Raw genomic sequence first — 22,913 nt, forward strand, 5'->3', positions numbered from 1 at the left:
GTAGGAAATAGGAATGTAGGAAATAAAGGTTGTACGTAGGCAAGAATCAAATATTGCCAAACAAAATCCTGGCAGAGGGTTATTACTTTTATAACCTGCTTATAAACGTTTTATACCACGACCATGCCTTCCCGTGGGGGTTTCGACTAGTTACCACAGCCACAAAGTCAACATATGACTGACTATATCGTAAAAATGTATGAAAACAAAAATGTTCTTTTTAGTCTTAATATAGGGTTAAGGTTAGGCACAACGTTAGTAGTGTGGTTACATTTGTGGTAAAGGTTAGGGTTAGGTTTAAAATCACATTTTAAGAAGAGTAATTGTAGAAATAGGCGGCGTGTAAGACTTCGTGGTTGTGGTAACTAGTGACGACGTTCTCGTGGTTGTCGGTAGCGTTACATTAGCTGCAATGCAATCGTGGTAAGTATGTGTCACTGCATCTTGTATTGACTCTGCCAACAGAAGCTTTAACCCATTTTCACTAGGCGCTTGTGGCTGTGCTATTCACTGCGAACGACATGGAACCAGATGGGCTTGCAAACGAACTCGTCTGAATTGCTTGTGAAGGAAATACAATGTCCAATTTTAAGGACACAAACTCTACCCCAGACGGGTATAGGGCTCTAAACATGAGTGAATTGCAGGAGCTTTTACAAGATAAAGAAAAAATGGACCAGATCGTCCGACTCAATGAGAAGGTATTTGGTTCAACAATGTGGCAACTATCGAATACAGCCACACAGTTTTGCTAAATATATCTGTGTGTTACATGTAGTTGATATTTCCTCTTCCATATATTGTATTCAAACTTAAATAGGTATACATTATGTTCTCTTCAAATTTCTATGATTTCTTTCATGCCTCATCCTATGGCACATGATATAGGATATGGCCAATGCATGAGCCGCTTTAGTAGCCTCCCATGACTCTCTGCATTATTGTCTGCGTGGCTTCCAATGGCTTTAGAAAGCCTTTCATTTCCCCCCCACGTTCTCCTTCGATCCTGTGAAGTTCATGTGAATGTAAACTAAACGTAGGATAGTTATTTACAATTGGCTTTGTTCACATTCCATTCGTTTTTTACAGGATGTTTTTCCATACCACTGAACCCGAACAGGGAATTCCTGCTTGACATACAGGACATGTTCAGTGAGCAGCAGGATCAACCTATTCGAAATACTACAAAGGCACTCAAATTTAAATTTGAAAACAAATCTCGGTCTCTCTGTTGCACACACACACACACACACACACACACACACACACACACACACACACACACACACACACACACACACACACACACACACACACACACACACACACACAGTAAACACATCTCTCACACACTTGTACATTCAAATGCACCTCTTTCTATATTTCTCTCTTATTCCTCACTAGAACAAATATTCCTGAATGTAATGTTAAATTACTAGGGCAGTTTTTTATTTTCCTATTTGAACCCGCAGTCTTGCACAGTTCCAAAACATTGTCATTCATGGTACATAGCCCTCTGTCTGAAATCATCAGGTGTGGCATTCATTCTTGGACAGAGATAAAATCGTTACTCATTTGGGAATGGACGTGGGTGTGTCCAATTCAGAGCAAGACATGACATTTGAAACCTTCCTCGCTGCTGCAGCAAATGAATTAGAGCGATGTTTCCAAAGTGGTCGCATCTCACCGAGAGAGGCCATGGAATTCTCCCAAGGGACTGGATCAGAATTACTTAGCTAGAGCCGTGGTCGGGATTTCAGTAATGGTTGTAGTTGCAGTTATATTCGACTTGACCAAGACGTTTAATCGAAAATAAATGTAAAAAGTGTTACATGCCAGTAATTAGTTGAGACAGTCACACACACATTCTCATTTACACTGTGTGTAACTAAACATCACTAGGGTGTCTGGGTGTGCTCCCCTCCCATTGCCCTTCCTGCAGATGCCATTACAGTTTAATAAAGCACACATATGCATAGTTGAGCTCATTGTAGTGGATGGCTCCACAGCCCCTATGATCCACTGGTGAGCAGCGCTCCAATTCAGTAACGCGTTGGGTCTCCGGCAGCAATCACCCAGTCTGTGGTGGTATGTAGCTGTCTACATACCACCACAGACTGATGATGGCACTAAGACCGCACTGAAGGAGCTGTATTCTGCCATAAGCAAACAGGAAAACGCTCACCCAGAGGCGGTGCGCCTAGTAGCCCGGGGACTTTCATGCAGAGAAACTTACATTTATCTTACCAAATTTCTATCAGCATGTAAAATGTGCAACCAGAGGGAAAAAAACTCTGGAACACCTTTACTCCACACACAGAGACACATACAAAGCTCTTCATCGCCCTCCATTTGGCAAATCTGACTATAATTCTATCCTCCTGATTCCTGCTTAAAGCAGGAAGCATCTGTGACTCGATCAATAAAAAGTAGTCAGATGAAGCAGATGCTAAGCTACAGGACTGTTTTGCTAGCACAGACTGGAATATGTTCCGGCATTTCTCCGATGGCATTATTAAGGAGTACACCACATCAGTCATTAGCTTCATCAATAAGAGCATCGATGATGTCGTCCCCACAGTGACCGTACGTACATACACCAACCAGAAGCCATAGATTACAGGCAACATCCGCACTGAGCTTAAGGCTAGAGCTGCCGCTTTTAAGCAGCGGGGACTCTAACCCAAAGCTTAAAAGAAATCCCGCTATGCCCTCCGACGAACCATCAAACAGGCAAAGTGTCAATACAGGACTAAGATCGAATCGTACTACACCGGCTCTGACCTTCGTCGGATGTAGCAGGGCTTGTAAACCATTACAGACTACAAAGGGAAGCACAACCACAACCCAGTGACACGAGCCTACCAGACGAGCTAAACTACTTCTATGTTTGCTTCGAGGCAAATAACACTGAAACATGCGTAAGAGCACCAGCTGTTCCGGGAATACTATGATCACGCTCTCCGCAGCCGATGTGAGTAGGACCTTTAAACAGGTCAACAATCACAAGGCTGCAGGGCCAGACAGATTACCAGGACGTGTACTGCGAGCATGCTCTGACCAACTGGCAAGTGTCTTTACTGACATTTTCAACCTCTCCCTGTCCAAGTCTGTAATACTAACATGTTTTAAGCAGACCACCATAGTCCTTGTGCCCAAGAACACTAAGGTAACCTGCCTAAACAACTACCGACCCGTAGCACTCATGTCTGTAGCCATGAAGTGCTTTGAAAGGCTGGTCATGGCTCACATCAACACCATTATTCCAGAAACCCTAGACCCACTCCAATTTGCATACCGGCCTAACAGATCCTCAGAAGATGCAATCTCTATTGCACTTCACACTACCTTTTCCCACCTGGACAAAAGGAACACCTTTGTGAGAATGCTATTCATTGATTACAGCTCAGCGTTCAACACCATAGTGCCCTCAAAGCTCATCAATAAGCTAAGGACCCTGGGACTAAACACCTCCCTCTGCAACTGGATCCTGGACTTCCTGACGGGCTGCCCCCAGGTGGTAAGGGTAGGTAGCAACACATCCACCACGCTGATCCTCAACACAAGGGCCCCTCAGGGGTGCATGCTCAGTTCCCTGCTGTACTCCCTGTTCACTCATGACTGCACGGCCAGGCACAACTCCAACACCATCATCAAGTTTGCCGATGACACGAAAATGGTAGGCCTGATCACAGACAACAACAAGACAGCCTATAGGGAGGAGGTCAGAGACCTGGCTGTGTGGTGCCAGGACAACAACCTCTCCCTCAACGTGATCAAGACAATGGAGATGATTGTGAACTACAGGAAAAAGAGGACCAAGCACAACTCCATTCTCATCGACGGGGCTGTAGTGGAGCAGGTTGAAAGATTCAAGTTCCTTGGTGTCCACATCACCAACAAACTAACATGGCCCAAGCACGCCAAGACAGTCGGGAAGAGGGCACGACAAAGCCTATTCCCTCTCAGGAGACTGAAAAGATTTGGCATGGGTCCTCAGATCCTCAAAAGGTTCTACAGCTGCACCATCGAGAGCATCCTGACTGGTTGCATCACTGCCTGGTATAGCAACTGCTCGGTGTCCGACTGCAACGCACTACAGAAGGTAGTGCGTACGGCCCAGTACATCACTGGGTCCAAGCTTCCTGCCATCCAAGACCTCTACAACAGACAGTGTCAGTGGAAAGCTCTAAAAATTTTCAAAAACTCAAGCCACACTCGTCATAGACTGTTCTCTCTGCTACCGCACGACAAGCGGTACCGGAACGCAAAGTCTAGGTCCAAAAGGCTTCTAAACAGCTTCTACCCCCAAGCCATAAGACTCCTGAACATCTAATCAAATGGCTACCCAGACTATTTGCATCCCTCCCCGTCCATCTCTTTTACACCGCTGCTACTCTCTGTTGTTATCATTTATGTATAGTCACTTTAATAACTCTACCTACATGTACGTATTACCTCAAGTAATCGATGCCCCTGCACATTGACTATGTACTGGTACCCCCCTGTAAATAGTCTCGCTATTGTTATTTTACTGCTGCTCTTTAATTACTTGTTACATTTTCTTTACTCATATTTAAAAAAAACTGCAATGTTGGTTAGGGGCTCGTAAGTAAGCATTTCACTGTAAGGTTGTACCTGTTGTATTTGGCGCATGTGACTAATACAATTTGATTTGATTTAATGACATAATAAGATGGATGCTTGTGTAAATAGCCCACATATCACTAGCTAGCTCCTTGTGGAGAAATGTTCTAAGCCTTCTGACTGGCGGAATTGCTATCCTCTAGTGGCTCCATAGGATTTGACATGGGGTATTAGCCGAACTGTGAAAATTCAATTACAGAAATCTGGACACTGTCACTGCTACATTTTAAAACACTCAGTGACTCCTTGAGCACCTCGTCTTACCACAAATGGCAGTGAAGGAGAAGAGTAACACTCAAGCCCTTTCCCCCCCAAAACAAATATATCTGATCGATTCTAGAGTTTTGACTTGATGGAAAATGAGCCAGTATTCTTAAACTGGCATAATAAATCACATTTTTCACATTTGTATAATATTCAGTGCATTCGGAAAGTATTCCGACCACTTTACTTTTTCCACATTTTGCTATGTTACAGCCTTATTCTAAAATGAATTAAATCAATATTTTTCCTCATCAATCTACACACATTGCCCCGTAATAAGAAAGCGAAAACAGGTTTTTTGAAATGTTTGCAAATTTATAAAATAGAAAAACTGAAAATACTTTATTTACATAAGTATTCAGACCCTTTGCTTTGAGACTCAAAATTGAGCTCAGGTGCATCTTGTTTCCATTGATCATCCTTGAGAAGTTTCTACAACTTGATTGGTGTCCACCTGTGGTAAACTCAATTGATTTGAAAAGGAACACACCTGTCTACATAAGGTCCCACAGTTGACAGGCCTTGATGGTAGAGTGGTCAGACGGAAGCTACTCCGCAGTAAAAATGCACATGACAGCCTGATCAGTAAAGGGCACCTAAAGGACTCTCAGACTATGAGAAACACGATTCTCTGATCTGATGAAACCAAGATTGAACTCTTTGGCCTCAATGCCAAGCGTAACGTCTGGAGGAAACCTGGCACCATCCCTACGGTGAAGCATGTTGGTGGCAGCATCATGCTGTGGGGATGTTTTTCAGTGGCAGAGACTGGGAGACTAGTCAGGATCGAGGGAAAGATGAACATTTCTGGAGAGACCTGAAAATAGCTGTGTAGCGACGCTCCCCATGCAACCTGACAGACCTTGAGAGGATCTGCAGAGAAGAATGGTAGAACTCCCCAAATACAGGTGTGCCAATCTTATAGCGTCGTACCCAAGAAGACTCAAGGCTGTAATCACTGCAAAAGGTGCTTCAACAAAGGACTTATTAAAGGGTCTGAATACTTATGTAAATGTAATATTTCAGTTTTCTAAAAAACTAATTTTGCTTTCTCATTATGGGGTATTGTGTGTTGATTGATGAGGGAAAAAACATTGGAATCAATTTTAGCATAAGGCTGTAACTTAACAAAATGTGGAAAAAGTCAAGGGGTCTGAACACCTTCCGAATCCACTGTATATATCCCAATATCAAATGTCGAACAATTATATTTTGTACTAGGTTCACATCCATTTGTATTGTATTTCCAGTTTTTGTGTCTTCACACATTGACCCACAAAAACTAAACAGTACATTTTCAACTCGTGAAGTGCAAACAACATCTTTCCATATCCAAAGTGCTCTTCAAGTGTTGTTTGTCAGTGACGGTAAACACTGTCAGGTTTGCTTTGCAACCAGTGCATCATACCAAGCTCACTGTCCCGGGGGCTCCTGGAATTCTCTCTTCAATGGTAAACAGGGGTATGAGCAGCCACAGCAGGAAATGGAAGGTCTGTTGCGATTCCTGTTTAGGGGAAAACTTCTGGTGAATATGAATAGCCACAGATGACACGGATTTGGAGTGAAATGAGCTGTACAGTTTACTTGTAGTCACAGGAAATTCAAGGGAAAACAGTGGATTTGCAGTGGATTTGTGTACAAAGTGCTTCTTTTGAATGGGCCAAATGCTCTGGATTCCACAGAACCTGGGGCTCTGATTGCCTTGCAAATGTTCATTATACAAACCACAAGTGTGAGAGAAATGCACAGTGCGACACTTGTGGATGGACTGAAGTAGCCCAGTTTTGAGGGAGACATTTGAAAAACATTTGGAGCTGAATCACACATCTTTAGATCACTTTCAGATTGGCTGCTAAGATTTGTGGTCTCTCTAAATTGCGTGCGAGCCACACAGTGTGGTGTCATGGAATTATAATACTCTACAGACTTTGCCATCTTGCCTGCTGTGATGTGACAAAGCAGATATTTCAAGCTGCATCCATGACAAGACTTAAGTATGCACAAAGAGGTGTGACAAGCCTAAAAGCTCAGCCACACCGGTAGGATTGTCAAACATTTGCCTGCCAACAGTACTTAGCACCTCTGACCAGAGTGTCGGCAGTCAATCTCTTTTGTGTTTACACAGCAAACACCTTTGAAGTCATCAGCCTCTCAGCGTTGTTAAAAGAGTGCCCCCTCTGCTGTCTCTTGAAGTCCAAGATCAGCTCCTTCATTTTGTTGATGTTGAGGGAGGGGTTATTTTCAACACTCCACCAGGGCCCTCACCTCCTCCCTGTAGGTGGTCTCGTTGTTGTTGGTAATCAGGCCTACCAGTGTTGTGTCATCCATATACTTGATGATTGAGTTGGAGATGTGCGTGGCCACGCAGTCATGGGGGAACAGGGAGTACAGGAGAGGACTGCGCACGCACCCTTGTGGGGCCCACGTTTTGAGGATCAGCATAGCGGTGGTGTTGTTGCCCATCTTCACCACCTGGGATCGGCCCGTCGGGGAGTCCAGGTCCCAGTTGCACATGACAGGGTTCAGACCCAGGGCCCCGAGCTTAGTGATGATGTTGGAGGGCACTATGGTGTTGAAGGCTAAGCAGTAGTCGATGAACAGCATTCTTACATGGCCAAGTCTCTTGATGATGTTAAGGGAGAGGGCTGGGTCTTAAGCAGTTCTGAGATCGCCCTTTTATTCATTTGAGGATGGGGGCCCTTGTTATAAAGTCCCTATTTCTAAGACCTCTTATTTTCCTCCATTTGATTAATAATGAAAGAACACAGCTTAAAGACTTGCTCGTATGTCAGCCCATCATAGCTAACTGAAATACTTTTTTCTAAGTGCTTCATCAACCTCAAAGTCTGAGACGATTACGGGTTTAAGTATTGGGGAAATAAATGTATTTTGGACCCACAAAGTTTCTATGATTATTACAGTGCAGTGTTTCTTAAAAGCCTCATATGTCCAGCCAGACACTTTCCACTGAACTGGATTCCCGGGAGCAATGATATAGTTTTGAAGTTGGCCAAAGTTAGAAACAGACGTCTTCATGCTGACTGCCGAGAGAAGCTTTAAATTAGCAATTGATTATCACCCTGATCCAGACGTCTTGGACTTTCTTCTCAGATAAGGTGGGCAGTGTGAAATGTTCTCTCATTCCCTCCAATTACAGAAGTCTTATCTAACATTTTGCTCTGTGGTTTCAGCTTGCGGAAATGGAAGCATTCAATCCGAAGAACACTTTATCTCCCCTTCCATTTTGGGAGGTGTGAGGTATACAAGGCACCTTTTCTCAGAGACCAGTATGATTGGATCATTGGTTTCTGCTTTGCTCTGGTTGGGGAGTGGCAGTAACTTCAGTTTCCTGTTGCAACAAGCTCATGTGGTTTCAGTCGAGAAGTGAAGGTTATTCGTAAATTTTGAAGTTGAAAGAAACCACAGTTGAGCCAGGACCGTGCCCTGAACTTTAGTCACTGTCACTAGCCGGCTAACACCCGGTACACAGAGAGATTTCCGCTCTATGTACATAGTCATGGAACACTGGTCACTTAATAATGTTTACATACTGTTTTACCCACTTCATATTTATATATCATGTTTTCTAGTCTGGGCATATCCTATTTAACTATTGCTGGACATGCACTATTCTATCCTACATATACTACATATACAGTGCCTTTGGCAAGTAGTCAGACCCCTTGATGTTTTCCACATTTTGTTACGTTACAGCCTTATTCGAAAATATATTAAATTAAAAAAAGATCCTTAGCAATCTACACACAATACCCCAAAATGACAAAGCGAAAACAGTTTTTTAGAAATGTATTCTAAATAGTAAACAGAAATACTTTATTTACATAAATATTCAGAGCCTTTACTATGAGACTCAAATGATGATGTGCAAGTAGAGATACTGGGGTGCAAATGAGCAAAAACATTTATAATATGGGGATGAGGTAGTTGGGTGTGCTATTTACAGATGGGTTTTGTACAGGTACAGTGATCGTAAGCTGCTCTGACAGCTGATGCTTAAAGTTAGTGAGCGAGATATGTCTCCAACTTCAGTGATTTTTGCAATTCGGTCCAGTCATTGGCAGCAGAGAACTGGAAGGCCAAAGGAGGTGTTGGCTTTGGGGATGACCAGGGAAATATACCTTCTGGAGCGCACACTATGGGTGGGTGTTGCTATGGAGACCAGTGAGCTGAGATAAGGCGGGGCTTTACCTAGCAAAGACTTATAGATGACCTGGAGCCAGTGGGTTTGGCGATGAATATGTAGCGAGGACCAGCCAACGAGAGCATACAGGTCACAGTGGTGGGTAGTATATGGGGCTTTGGTGACAAAATGGATGACACTGTGATAGACTACATTCAATTTGTTGAGTAGAGTGTTGGAGGCTATTTTGTAAATTACATCGCCAAAGTCAAGAATCGGTAAGATAGTCAGTTTTACGAGGGTATGATTGGCAGCATGAGTGAAGGAGGCTTTGTTGCGAAATAGGAGGCAGATTCTAGATTTAATTTTGGATTGGAGATGCTTAATGTGAGTCTGGAAGGAGAGTTTAACGTCTAGCCAGACACCTAGGTATTTGAAGTTGTCCACATATTCTAAGTTAGAACCTTCCAGAGGAGTGATGCTAGGCGGGCAGGTGCGGGCAGCAATCGGTTGGAGAGCATGCATTTAGTTTTACTTGGATTTAAGAGCAGTTGGAGGTATTTCGAAATGGTCAGTGATCTGTTTGTTAACTTGGCTTTCGAAGACTTTTGAAATGGCAGGGCAGGATGGATATAAGTCTATAACAGTTTGGGTCTAGAGTGTCTCCCCCTTTGAAGAGGGGGATGACCGTGGCAGCTTTCCAATCTTTAGGGATCTCAGACGATAATGAAAGAGAGGTTGAACAGGCTCGTAATAGGGGTTGCATCATCCTTGAGATGTTTCTACAACTTGATTGGCGTCCACCTGTGGTAAATTCAATTGAATGGACATGATTTGGAAAGGCACACATTTGTCTATATAAGGTCCCACAGTTGACAGTGCATGTCAGAGCCTAAACCAAGCGATGAGGTCGAAGGAATTGTCTGTAGAGCTCCGAGACAGGATTGTGTCGAGGCACATATCTGGGGAAGGGTACCAAAAAATGCACCATTGAAGGTCCCCAAGAACACAGTGGCCTCTATCATTCGCCAATGGAAGAAGTTTGGAACCACCAAGACTCTGCCTGGCCGCCAGGCCAAACTGAGCAATCGGGGGAGAAGGGCCTTGGTCAGGGAGGTGACCAAATACCCAATGGTCACTCTGACAGAGTTCTAGCGTTCCTCTGTGGAGATGGGAGAAACTTCCAGAAGGACAACCACCTCTGCAGCACTCCACACATCTCTTCAAGATGGCCTGTATGCCAAGCGTCATGTCTGGAGGAAACCTGGCACGACCCCTACGGTGGTGGCAGCATCAGCCTAAGAGACTGGGAGACTAGTCAAGATCAAGGCAAAGATGAACGGAGCAAAGTACAGAGAGATCCTTGATGAAAACCTGCTCCAGAGCACTCAGGATCTCAGACTGGTGCCAAGGTTCGCCTTCCAACAGGACAACGACCCTAAGCACACAGCCAAGACAATGCATGAGTGTTTTTGGGACAAGTCTCTGAATGTCCTTGAGTGGCCCAGCCAGAGCCCGGACTTGAACCCGATCAAACATCTCTGGAGAGACCTGAAAATAGCTGTGCAGCAACGCTCCCCATGCAACCTGACAGAGCTTGAGAGGATCTGCAGAGAAGAATGGTAGAACTCCCCAAATACAGTTGTGCCAAGCTTGTAGCATCATACCCAAGAAGACGCGATGCTGTAATCGCTGCCCAAGGTGGTTCAACAAAGTACTGAGTAAAGGATCTGAACACTTATGTAAATGTGATATTTACGTTTTTTTATTTTTTTTATACATTTGCAAAAATGTCCCAAAAATAATTTTTGCTTTGTCATTATGGGGTATTGTGTGTAGAAAAAAACGATTTCATCATTTTTAGAATAAGGCTGTAACGTAACAAAATGTGGAAAAAGTCAAGGGGTCTTAATACTTCCGAAGACACTGTATATGACATGTATTGTCAATAATGTCTATACATCCCATCATATACATATATATATTTATATTCTGGATTCTGATATTGCTCATCCTAATATTTGTATATTTCTTAATTCCATTATTTAACTTTAGATTTGCGCGTTTTGTATTGTTAGATGTAACTGCACTGTTGGATCTAGGAACGTAAGCATTTCGCTGCACCCGGAAGAACACCTGCTAAATATGTGTATGCGACCAATAACATTTGATTTGATTTGACTGAGCATTTCAAATCCATAATTCAAGCTGCAAGAAAACTCAATGCACCCTCACTGCATCATCGACAAAGATCACTATTAGTGACTGTGACTCAGTAACTTACCCCACTTTCTGATGTCACTTTGTTGCGTGTTTGATTGTAGAAATTACGCAATGAACATAAATTCTCACATCCCTGTAAGCAAATAATTTCAAGTGGAGGCTTTCCACATGGATACAGCTAAACTGTGTTTTGGTCTTAAAGCAGAATATCATGTGAGGCAAAAATCTCAAATTCTTTGAAGTAATAAATCATTAATCCTTTATGCTTTGGTGAGCTCAGCCAGAGTTAACAATATCCTGAGTTTTAAACAGTGAAATTGGCAGCTAAAAAAACTAATTTCACTTCAGGCAGATGGAAAATAGTGAATCTTTATAAAACCTCCATGCTCTTTTGGCCTCAAACAATTGGAGTTAACAGTGGGGTTTGTGGTTTGCTGTCCTGTCTGTGCTATGCAAATGTCTTCCATGACGACATTCTTGAATTCCTCCTGAGCTCCATAGCTAAAGGTTGCCTGTGGCTGTTGGATTCATCTCGAAGGAGCCTTTTGTGTCGTTTTGGGAACAAAATGGAGGGAGCCCCCAATGACAGGCCACAGAATCTCTTCATCATTTTTCTAATTTGGTCCAGAGCGATGCATAGTAAAAAAGCAACTGGAAACGCCATTAGGTCCTGACCGTTGGGGCTGGCCCTTTAAATGGAATACTTCTCAATGCATCATTTCTAATTGTCCTTCAGTTTGGGGGTTATTGCCATATATGGATGCTTACTTAAATGCTAAATGGATTTTTGCTTAATTGAAGCCTTAGTCTGCGGAACTGTCACTGTTAATTACTGCGCATATATGAATGTTCTTGCTTGTGGTATGAGGATTGATGAAAGTGTAAGCAATAGCCTGAGTTTAGTCCTGAGTTTGGTTTTTAAACTACTTTAAAGGGCTGATATGTGAAGTAAGCAAAATTGGACTTCACTCATGCCAAGTCATCAACTGAATGCTCCCAGTGTGTATGACAAAGCCACAAGCGTAGCCATGCTTTCCATGTGTAACACGAGCAAGGCTCTTGACCAGGAATTCAGTCCTCTGTTTGACAGATGTGGAAAGTCACATTGGTTTTGGGAATGTGGCCTATAAGTATTTTTTTTTAACATCAACTTTTATTTATCTTGTTTAACACATCTTTACTTAACCATCACATGAAAGTAGATTTGAGACGGGCTGAGTTTGCTCTTAGTATTATGTGCCCTCAGCTTTCTTTAGCCTGGCTGAGAACCATTTTTCATACATTCAGTATGTAGCATAGACTTACTGGCTGAAGTTCACACCACGGAACAAGTTTTGTTCTTAAGTAACTGGCCGTCAAACTTGTATGTACTGTATATACACCCTTGTTCCTTCCTGTGTTTCTAACCCCCAATAACTCTGTTGTTTCTCACAGTTTCATACTTTCCCCTTTGACTCATCCCCTTGCTGTTGCTTTCTCTGCTCAAACCCTATGAGACAAAGTGTTCCAGCTCACCACATTTCAATTTTAGTGTGTAGAGCATTTAATGCAGAGTGAGGTTAGCCTTGAAGATCTGTTGTTGCTTGACAAGTGTTTGATTAACTATACATTCTGGGAAGGCTCAGTTGAGCAGATTTGTAAACATCAATCTCTAAATAACTAAATAAATAAGTACTTTCAACTGTTATGCCAATGTTAAACTCCTGTTTATCAAGATGTTATAAGTGGGTTGATACACCAGTATTACTGGAATACTATTTTAAACATGGCACGCCATCATCACAGTCTGCTATTGTTTTAGTTAATCAATTGACCTTTTCTTTGTGTTTGCTGAGCTGTACATCCTCAGGGTCCTGATGCCATGTTTGTCTCCAGTTTCAGGAGCTGCAGGTGAACAGAGCGATCCTGCTGACCTCCAACCGGAGCTTGGCCGAGGAGAGCATCGCCAGGCGACCTCGCCTCAACAACGGAAAACTCCAGCTTGCCGAGAAGTACAAGGAGCTGGCCAATCTGGCAACCATCTGTTGGGAAAAACAGAGCCGGCTCGGTGAGTCTACATGTGCCCAAGAGAGACAGAGGAGAAAGGAAGGGAAGACTGTCTTTGTTTCTTTTCTGTTACCAGATGTTCAGGGAATAATGCTGTCCACCATGAGTCAGGATTAAGAATATACACAGACATCTGGATAAGAATGTATGTAAATATATGTCTTATTGTCTGTGTGTGGTGTGATCATAGACCAGGGAATGAGGTTTTGATGAGCTGTTCTAGCAGACTATTTTTTATGTAAGCTGCAAATAGTTTATTAATAACATTCAAACAACCCCAGGGCGTGTGCCTTTGTGTCGGTGGAAACACATCACAGAGCAACAAGGTTCCATAACAACACACCCTAATGTCCACTGTGTTTAATTTATGAGGCAGCTATGAACAGTGTCACAACCTCTTGTGTGGATTGTTATCCCATATGGCTGGTTGGCTGGGTGAAATCTGCTGGCATTTTTGGGATCCAAACCATGGTCCACCCTTCTCCCATCCCGTCCCCCTCATGGGTGTGAGGGTTGGAGCCAGAGGCGGGGGTGTAGCAGAGCTATCGTATCCCCATAGGTGAGCTCAGGCCCCACCTGGCTGTTCCACCCCACTTTCAACACTAGCCAAGAATAACCACTGGAGCAGGTATGAAATAGAAGTCCTGCTCCACATGTTTCACTTCCCAAACACTTCACTTCGCTCCTCTACTAAGGGAGCTCATTTGGCCAAAATGATGAAATATTATTGTGTTTCTCCCTGTTAAAATAAAATTTTATTAGTCACATGTCCCTAACCAACATTACAGTTTTAAAAAAGTATATGAGTAAGAATAAGAAATAAAAGTAACAAGTAATTAAAGAGCAGCAGTAAAATAACAATAATGAGACTATACACAGGGGGGTACCGGTACAGAGTCAATGTGCGAGGGCACCGGTTAGTTGAGGTAATATGTACATGTAGGTAGAGTTATTAAAGTGACTATGCATGGATAACAACAGAGTAACAGCTGTGTAAAAAGGGGGGGAAACAATGCAAATAGTCTAGGTAGACATTTGATTAGATGTTCAGGAGTCTTATGGCTTGGGGGTAGAAGCTGTTTAGAAGCCTCTTGGACCTAGACTTGGTGCTCCGGTACCGCTTGCTGTGCGGTAGCAGAAAGAACAGTCTACGACTAGTGTGACTGGAGTTTTTGACAATTTTTAGGGCCTTCCTCTGACACCGCCTGGTGTAGATGTCCTGGATGGCAGGAAGCTTGGCCCCAGTGATGTACTGAGCCGTACGCACTACCCTCTATAGTGCCTTGCAGTCAGAGGACGAGCAGCTATACCAGGCAGTGATGCAACCAGTGCTCTCGATGGTTCAGCTGTAGAACCTTTTGAGGATCTGAGGACCCATGCCAAATCTTTTCAGTCTCGTGCCCTCTTCACAACTGTCTTGGTGTGCTTGGACCATGTTAGTTTGTTGGTGATGTGGACACCAAGGAACTTGAAGCTCTCAACCTGCTCCACTACAGCGATGAGAATGTTTTCTTCTTGGCTGTGTAAGAAACTGACTGTTTTCTCACAGTCAGACAAACTTACACATCTCAGAGTCATCTTTGGCTTGCTGAACCAAATAATATGTTATTCAAACAGACAATAAAAATATAAACAGAATACAGTATAAAATAATAGTTTCATTGATATGGTACTGTTCATGCATCTTGTTTAGCTACCCACAAGGCCAAAGGGAACGGCAGAAACCTCAGCACCCGAAGAAGAGCAATCACTCTAACCTCATCAGGCTGAGTAATTGCATGGTTTAGTCCGCAGTGGCCCTCATTGTCTTACCTCGTTTTAGGTAAGAGACAAAGGGGCATTTATTGAAGCAGTCCTGCCGAGGCTTGAGAGAGAAAGCTTCATTCTCGCTTTCTTTTCTTAAGCGGTAATCTCAGATTGAACTCGTCTTGGAATCTTCTACACCCCGGTTTCGGCACACTGAGAATTAATGATTTAGATTATGAAAATTTAGGGAGAGCACAAAAAAACGAACAAGGTCTAGAGATTAGCTTTAAGTCTCCCAGGTGCATCAATTTATACAGTCGATATGAGGACAAGCATAGGAATGAGATTGCAACACTTCCCCATCCTACTTCCATTCAATCCTGACCCACATTCTCCTACAGCCTCAGCCAGTGTTCTAGCATTCAAAGCAGACAAGGAGATATGAGTTAAATGTTGACTTTCAACCCCCCCTCTCCCCTCCCCACCATTGTACAGTCCAAGTGGCAGTGGTGGAACAAGTACCACATTTTCATACTTGAGTAAAAGTAAAGATATCTTAAAAGAAAATGACACAAGTAAAAGTGAAAGTCACCCAGTCAAATACTACTTGAGTAAAAGTCTAAATGTATTTTGTTTTAAATGTACTTAAGTATCAAAAGAAAAAGTATAAATCATAAAATATTTCATATATTAAGCAAACCAGACAATCTGATTTTCTAGTTTTTTTAAATGTACAGATAGCCAGCAGCACAGTTCAACACACAAAATTCCCAAACAAAGTATTTGTGTTTCGTGAGTCTGCCAGATCAGAGGCAGTAGGGATGACCAGGGATGTGCTCTTGATAAGTGTGTGAATTAGACAATTCCTGTCCTGCTAAGCATTCAAAATGTAACGAGTACTTTTGGGTGTCAGGGAAAATGTAAGGAGTAAAAAGTACATTATTTTCTTTAGGAATGTAGTGAAGTAAAAGTTGTCAAAAATATAAATAGTAAAGTAAAGTGCAGATACCCCAAAACCTACTTAAGTACTTTACACCGCTGCCAAGTGATGCAGCAAATCTATTTGTCAGGCCTTTTTGCCTGCTGCTATCAGGGATTTCAAAGACAAGGGAAAGTTTCACATGACTGTAGAGAACTGTTTCCAAAAGCCTCTGAAGGCAGGTGGCCCACTCCACAGGCTCTGTTGTCTCTGCTGTAACTGTGTGCAAGCTCACCAGCTAATGGTCATGGTAAATATTGGGTGCATCAATGCCAGCAGGAAACTGAACCGTTGTCAGGGGATTTTTGGAGGTGGAAAGGTGCCTTGTCTTTGCTTAGCAGATTCATGCTGTTGACAGGACAATAGTAGAGCTGCACCAGTAGGGTATGTGAGAACTCTTAGCTTTAGCAGAGCAGCAGCCGCTCAGTAGGGGAAATTTTAAACCCCTCTTCCTGAATCCTGAGCCTCATGGGTGAAACTCAGAAAAATGTTACTCTTCATGAGTCGGGCTGAAGCAGGTGCTGTTCAGCTCCACGTGTTTAAATCAGTTAACTATTTTGATGTTTAGACAAACTTATCCATATTATGTACAGATAGGAAATCTCAAAACCAGCAGATTTAAACTGATCCTTGTGTACAACCAGTGTAACAATTGTCGTTGGAATGAGGTGAGGACCAAAGCGCAGCGTGGTAAGTTTTCATCATATATTTATTAAACCGAGAACACTAAACAAAATAACAAAGGAGAAACAAAACGAAACAGTTCTGAAAGGTGACATACACATAACAGAAAATAATCACCCACAACTCAAAGGTGAAAACCAGGCTACCTAAGTATGGTTCTCAATCAGGGACAACGATTGACAGCTGCCTCTAATTGAGAACCATACCAGGCCAAACACAGAAATTCCAAATTATAGAAAAAAGAACATAAACTGCCTACCCCAACTCACGCCCTGACCATACTAAAACAAAGACAAAACAAAGGAACTAAGGTCAGAACGTGACAGTACCCCCCCCCCCCCCCCCCCCAAAAGGTGCCGGCCGCAAAACCTGAACCTATAGGGGAGGGTCTGGGTGGGCGTCTCTCCACCATAGTCTTTGTCCGCCTCCTAACCTGCCTCCGTGGCCTCTTTAGAGCGGCGACCCTCGCCGCCGACCTCGGACTGGGGACCCTAGCCACGGACGGGAGATTCCGGCAGCACCAGACAGGCGGGAGACTCCGGCAGCTCCGGAGTGAAGGGCAATTCCAGCAGTGCCGGAGTAACGGGCGATTCCGTAAGCTCCGGAGTGAAGGGCAATTCCAGCAGTGCTGGAGTAACGGGCAATTACGGAAGCTCCGGAGTGAAGGGTGATTCCGGTAGCACCAGAGTAACAAATGGCTCTGGCAGCTCCTGACTGACCGGCGGCTCTGGCAGCTCCTGACTGGCGGGCGGCTCTGGCAGCTGACCGGCGGCTCTGGCAGCTCAGGACAGATGGGCGGCTCTGGCAGCTCAGGACAGATGGGCGGCTCTGGCAGCTCAGGACAGACGGGCGGCTCTGGCAGTTCAGGACAGGCGGGCGACTCTGGCAGCTCAGGACAGACGGGCGACTCCGGCAGCTCAGGACAGACAGGCGACTCTGCCAGCTCAGGACAGACGGGCGAATCTGGCAGCTCAGGACAGACAGGCGACTCTGCCAGCTCAGGACAGACGGCTGACTCTGGCAGCTCAGGACAGACGGGCGAATCTGGCAGCACAGGACAGGCGGGAGCACTTGTAGGAAGGAGACGGAGATACAGCCTGGTGCGTGGGGCTGCCACCGGAGGCCTGGTGTGTGGAGGAGGCACTGGATAGACTTGACCGTGGAGGCGCACTGGAGGTCTCGAGCACCAAGCCTGCCCAACCTTACCTGGCTGGATGCTCCCCGTAGCCAGGCCAGTGCGGCGAGGTGGAATCGACCGCACTGGGCTGTGCTGGCGAACCGGGGACACCATGCGCAGGGCTGGTGCCATGTACCCCGGCCCGAGGAGACGCACTGGAGACCAGATGCGCTGAGCCGGCTTCATGGCACCTGGCTCGATGCCCACTCTAGCCCGGCCGATACGAGGCTCTGCTATGTAACGCACCGGGCTATGCCTGTGCACCGGGGACACCTCACGGCATAACACGGTGCCTGCCCGGTCCACCTCTCTCCACGGTAAGCATGAGGAGTTGGCGCAGGTCTCCTACCTGACTTAGCCACACTCCCCGTGTGCCCCCCAATACATTTTTGGGACTGCCTCTCGTCCCAGCCGCTCTGCCGTGCTGCCTCCTCATACCACTGCCTCTCGGCTTTTGCTGCCTCCAGCTCTGCCTTGGGGCGGCGATATTCTCCCGGCTGTACCCAGGGTCCCTTGCCATCCAAGATCTCCTCCCATGTCCAGGAGTCTGGAGATCGCTGCTGCTGCCCGTTACCACGCTGCTTGGTCCTTTGGTAGTGGGTGATTCTGTAACGATTGTCGTTGGAATGAGGTGAGGACCAAAGCGCAGTGTGGTAAGTGTTCATCATATATTTATTAAACCGAGAATACTAAACAAAATAACAAAGGAGAAACAAAACGAAACAGTTCTGAAAGGTGACATACACATAACAGAAAATAATCACCCACAACTCAAAGGTGAAAACCAGGCTACCTAAGTATGGTTCTCAATCAGGGACGATTGACAGCTGCCTCTGATTGAGAACCATACCAGGCCAAACACAGAAATCCCAAATTTTAGAAAAAAGAACATAAACTGCCCACCCCAACTCACGCCCTGACCATACTAAAACAAAGACAAAACAAAGGAACTAAGGTCAGAACGTGACAACCAGCATGTTTTGTAGACCGGCGTTTCTCCCCTTTTCTCCCTTTCTACAGCCTTAGCAGCTGTCCAATGATGGAAGGAGGGTGGAATGTTCACCTTCCTGCCACACACACACACACACACACACACACACACACACACACACACACACACACACACACACACACACACACACACACACACACACACACACACACACACACTGTACCAACACTCCAGCTGCACCAGCAAAGCAGGATGGGTGGGAGTCCTTCCTTCCTCCACAAAACATCTGATTCTCATTTGGCCTGATGACGGGGAAAAGACGGGGAAAAATTGTGGGAAAAAGGAAGAATTCCTGAGGCAAGCAATCGCAGAGGAGTTAGAGTCTAGCTGTTAGACTGTGTTTTGGCTCAAGGTAAAGACCTATTGAGTAATGCGGCTTGCTTAGAGATGGAAGACATTGAAGGGATAATCCAACCCCAGAAAAAATAATCATGAAACTCTGTCAATTTGGTGAAAGCCTATGTTCTATCAGTGGGTAAAATAATTGTTTCCTCCATGATTTAAATTCTATGTGGTCCGGCTTGAAATCAGGAAATTGTGTAGGAGCCAATCATAGCTACATGGTTCTAATAATAGTAGATAGGGGATAACACACTATAGCATTCTATAACGCTTTTAAAACAATTGCCTGCACTCTAGATCACCAAATTAGCCAATAGATGGTATGTGCATACCCATCTAAGACTCACATCCATCCATTTATATCATCATGACAAAGTATACAGTGCCTTGCAAAAGTATTCATCCCCTTTCATTTTTCCTATTTTGTTGCATTACAACCTGCAATTTAAATGTATTTTTATTTGGATTTCATGTAATGGACATACACAAAATAGTCAAAATTGGTGAAGTGAAATGAAAAAAAAACAACTTATTTCAAATAATTCAACAACAAAAAAAACGGAAAATTGTTGCGTGTATTCATCCCCTTTGCTATGAAGCCCCTAAGTAAGATCTGGTGCAACCAATTACCTACCGAATTCACATAATTAGTTAACTAAAGTCCACCTGTGTGCAATCTAAGTGTGACATGATCTGCCACATGATCTCAGTGTATATACAAACCTGTTCTGAAAGGCCCCACAGTCTGCAACACCACTAAGCAAGCGGCACCATGAAGACCATGGTGCTCTCCAAACAGGTTAGGGACAAAGTTGGGCAGAAGTACAGATCAGAGTTGGGTTATAAAAAATGTCAGAAACTTCGAACATCCCATGGAGCGCCATCAAATCCATTGTTCAAAAATGTAAAGAAAATAGCACCACAACAAACCTGCCAAGAGAGGGCCGCCCACCAAAACTCACTGACCAGGCAAGGAGGGCCTTAATCAGAGAGGCAACAAAGAGACCAAAGATAACCCTGAAGAAGCTGCAAAGCTCCACAGCGGAGATTTGAGTATCTTGTCATAGGACCACTTTAAGCCGTACAGTCCACAGAGCTGGGCTTTACAGAAGAGTGGCCAGAAAAAAGCCATTGCTTAAAGAAGAAAAATAGCAAACATGTTTGGTGTTCGCCAAAAGGCATGTGGGAGACTCCCCAAACATACGGAAGAAGGTACTGGTCAGATGAGACTAAAATGTAGCTATTTAACCATCAAGGCAAACGCTATGTCTGGCGCAAACCCAACACCTCATCACCCCGAGAACATCATCCCCACAGTGAAGCATGGTGGTGGCAGCATCATGCTGTGAGGATGTTTTTCATCGGCAGGGACTTGGAAACTGGTCAGAATTAAAGGAAGGATGGATGGCGCTAAATACAGGTAAATTCTTGAGGGAAACCAGTTTGTCTTCCAGAGATTTGAGACTGGTACGGAGGTTCACCTTCCAGCAGGACTTGAGTGGTTTAAGGGGAAACATTTTAATGTCTCGGAATGGCCTAGTCAAAGCCCAGACCTCAATCCAATTGAGAATCTGTGTTATGACCTACAAATTGCTGTACACCAGCGGAACCCATCCAACTTGAAGGAACTTGAACAATTTTGCCTTGAAGAATGGGCCAAAATCTCAGTGGCTAGATGTGCCAAGCTTATAGAGACATACCCCACGCTCAAGTCTTCTGTTTTTTTGTCTTATTTCTTGTTTGTTTTGCAATAAAAAATATTTTGCATCTTCAAATTGGTAGGCATGTAGTGTATATCAAATGTTTCGAACCCCCAAAAAATCTCATTTAATTCCAGGCTGTAAGGCAACAAAATAGGAATAATGCCAAGGGGGGTGAATACTTTCGCATGCCACTGTATACAGTACTTCGCTTAGATGTGCTCAATCTAAACAGTGTACCAAATTATTCAGCTCAGTTTCTCCTTCTCGCAATGCTACTTGAAGATGAAAACACACGATTTCCCTGTGTGTCTGTTAGGTGGTGGGCTGAAGCCAAAAAACGTGAAGTTGATTGATCCCCGTCGAGGGAGGAGCTGACTTATTTTTTATATGGCATTTTATTGGCACCTTCAATTCGTGCAAATTTGCTCATAATAAGTATATTTCAAAACTGTCTGCTTAGGCAAATTTGCCAAACTGCTTAACTTGGAACCAATCAGAACTCCCGTACATACCACTTGTGATGTAAGCACAGCCTCTTGTGAAAATGCGAGCTGCTGTCTGATGAAGAGGACAGATATAGTTAGCTCCCAAAGACTTAAATAAGATAAATATCTGTTTTCGAGTACACTTGAAATATGCAGCATGCAATACGATTTGTCCTGACTGTATGAAGAGATAACTCCGTTGACCATTTAGGCAATTTATTGAAAGCTAGTTTGACTAGCCTAGCCAGACACTGTAAATGACAATTTGTCTTTCATTAGCTATCTCTGTCAGTGAATAACATTTACGAATCATGTTTTGGCATGATTATATGTCTCATTTTAAGTAACTAGTTGCAGGTTTAAAGAAACATTCAATCATATACTTTGCATAGAAACCAGGGGTGAAAGTAGATTTTATTTCTTACCGGTATGGGGACCTCATGTGTGCACACGCTTTATTTTGTTATGGGCTTAATCATTGAAAGATATAGAATCCCTATTAATTTAATAGGATCTCTATGGACCTAATAGTAAAGTAAAGATTTGATGTTTCCTGATGTTTTCATCTGATAATCAAACAATTATGCTACTTCAAAAGGCTCATGTAGGGTACATGTGCACATTGTTCAGGGACGGTGGAAAAAATGCAGGAAATTTTGTTTTTAAGACTCATTTAGCTATTTTTATGCTTATATTTTCTGACATTTGGTAAGTTATTTGTTAGTCAACTTGTCTATATATAAGGGCACAAGGCGTGACCCAGATGCAGATGGTTTGAGTCTTGATATTTATTAAACAATCCGAAAGGGGTAGGCAAGAGAATGGTCGTGGATAGGCAAAAGGTCAAAACCAGTTCTGAGTCCAGGAGGTACAGAGTGGCAGCAGGAATGGTCAGGCAGGCGGGTACGGAGTCCAGAAAACAGGCAAGGGTCAAAAACTGTGAGGACTAGCAAAAGAGAATAGAAGCAGGAGTACGGGAAAAACGCTGGTTGACTTGAAAGGCATACAAGACGAACTGGCACAGAGAGACAGGACACACAGGGATATAAACACCAGGGAAATAACACCTGGAAGGGGGTGGAGACAATCACAAGACAGGTGAAACAGATCAGGGTGTGACACTATAATTAGATACATGCAGATTCTCTTCTGTCATTACTTGATGCTTGTCTAGAATAATACATAAAGCCTTGCTTACCAGAATGTCATATATCGATAGAAAGATCAATGTATCGTCAACAATCGAATTGAAATCGGTGAAGTTTTCTATTTCATTTCTGCTTCTCTCAGACACAAGAGAGCTGAGTAGATCATGTGAGACAAAAGTGAGAGACAATAATTAAACAAATAAATCACAGCTAGGGTTGGGCGGTATCCAGACTAAGCGCAAACAAGATGTGATGGCAGATCGCTGCAGAATGCTGTGGTAGCCATGCTGGTTAAGTGTGCCTTGAATTCTAAATA

At 43.8% G+C, this 22,913-nt stretch overlaps 1 protein-coding gene across 1 annotated transcript in view; it reads left to right on the plus strand.

Annotated features, from left to right (window-relative positions):
• Positions 1-474: 474 nt before the first annotated feature.
• LOC139422027 (vacuolar protein sorting-associated protein 37D-like) overlaps positions 475-22,913 on the plus strand; it is a 42,504-nt gene continuing 20,065 nt past the window's right edge. The window contains exons 1-2 of the mRNA XM_071173168.1: positions 475-701; positions 13,151-13,322. Coding sequence (XP_071029269.1) covers positions 579-701; positions 13,151-13,322 — 295 coding nt within the window. The 5' untranslated portion in view covers positions 475-578. The remainder of the gene's footprint in view (positions 702-13,150; positions 13,323-22,913) is intronic.

Source organism: Oncorhynchus clarkii, chromosome 12, assembly GCF_045791955.1.
Source record: "Oncorhynchus clarkii lewisi isolate Uvic-CL-2024 chromosome 12, UVic_Ocla_1.0, whole genome shotgun sequence".
Classification (NCBI taxonomy): Eukaryota; Metazoa; Chordata; class Actinopteri; order Salmoniformes; family Salmonidae; genus Oncorhynchus; species Oncorhynchus clarkii.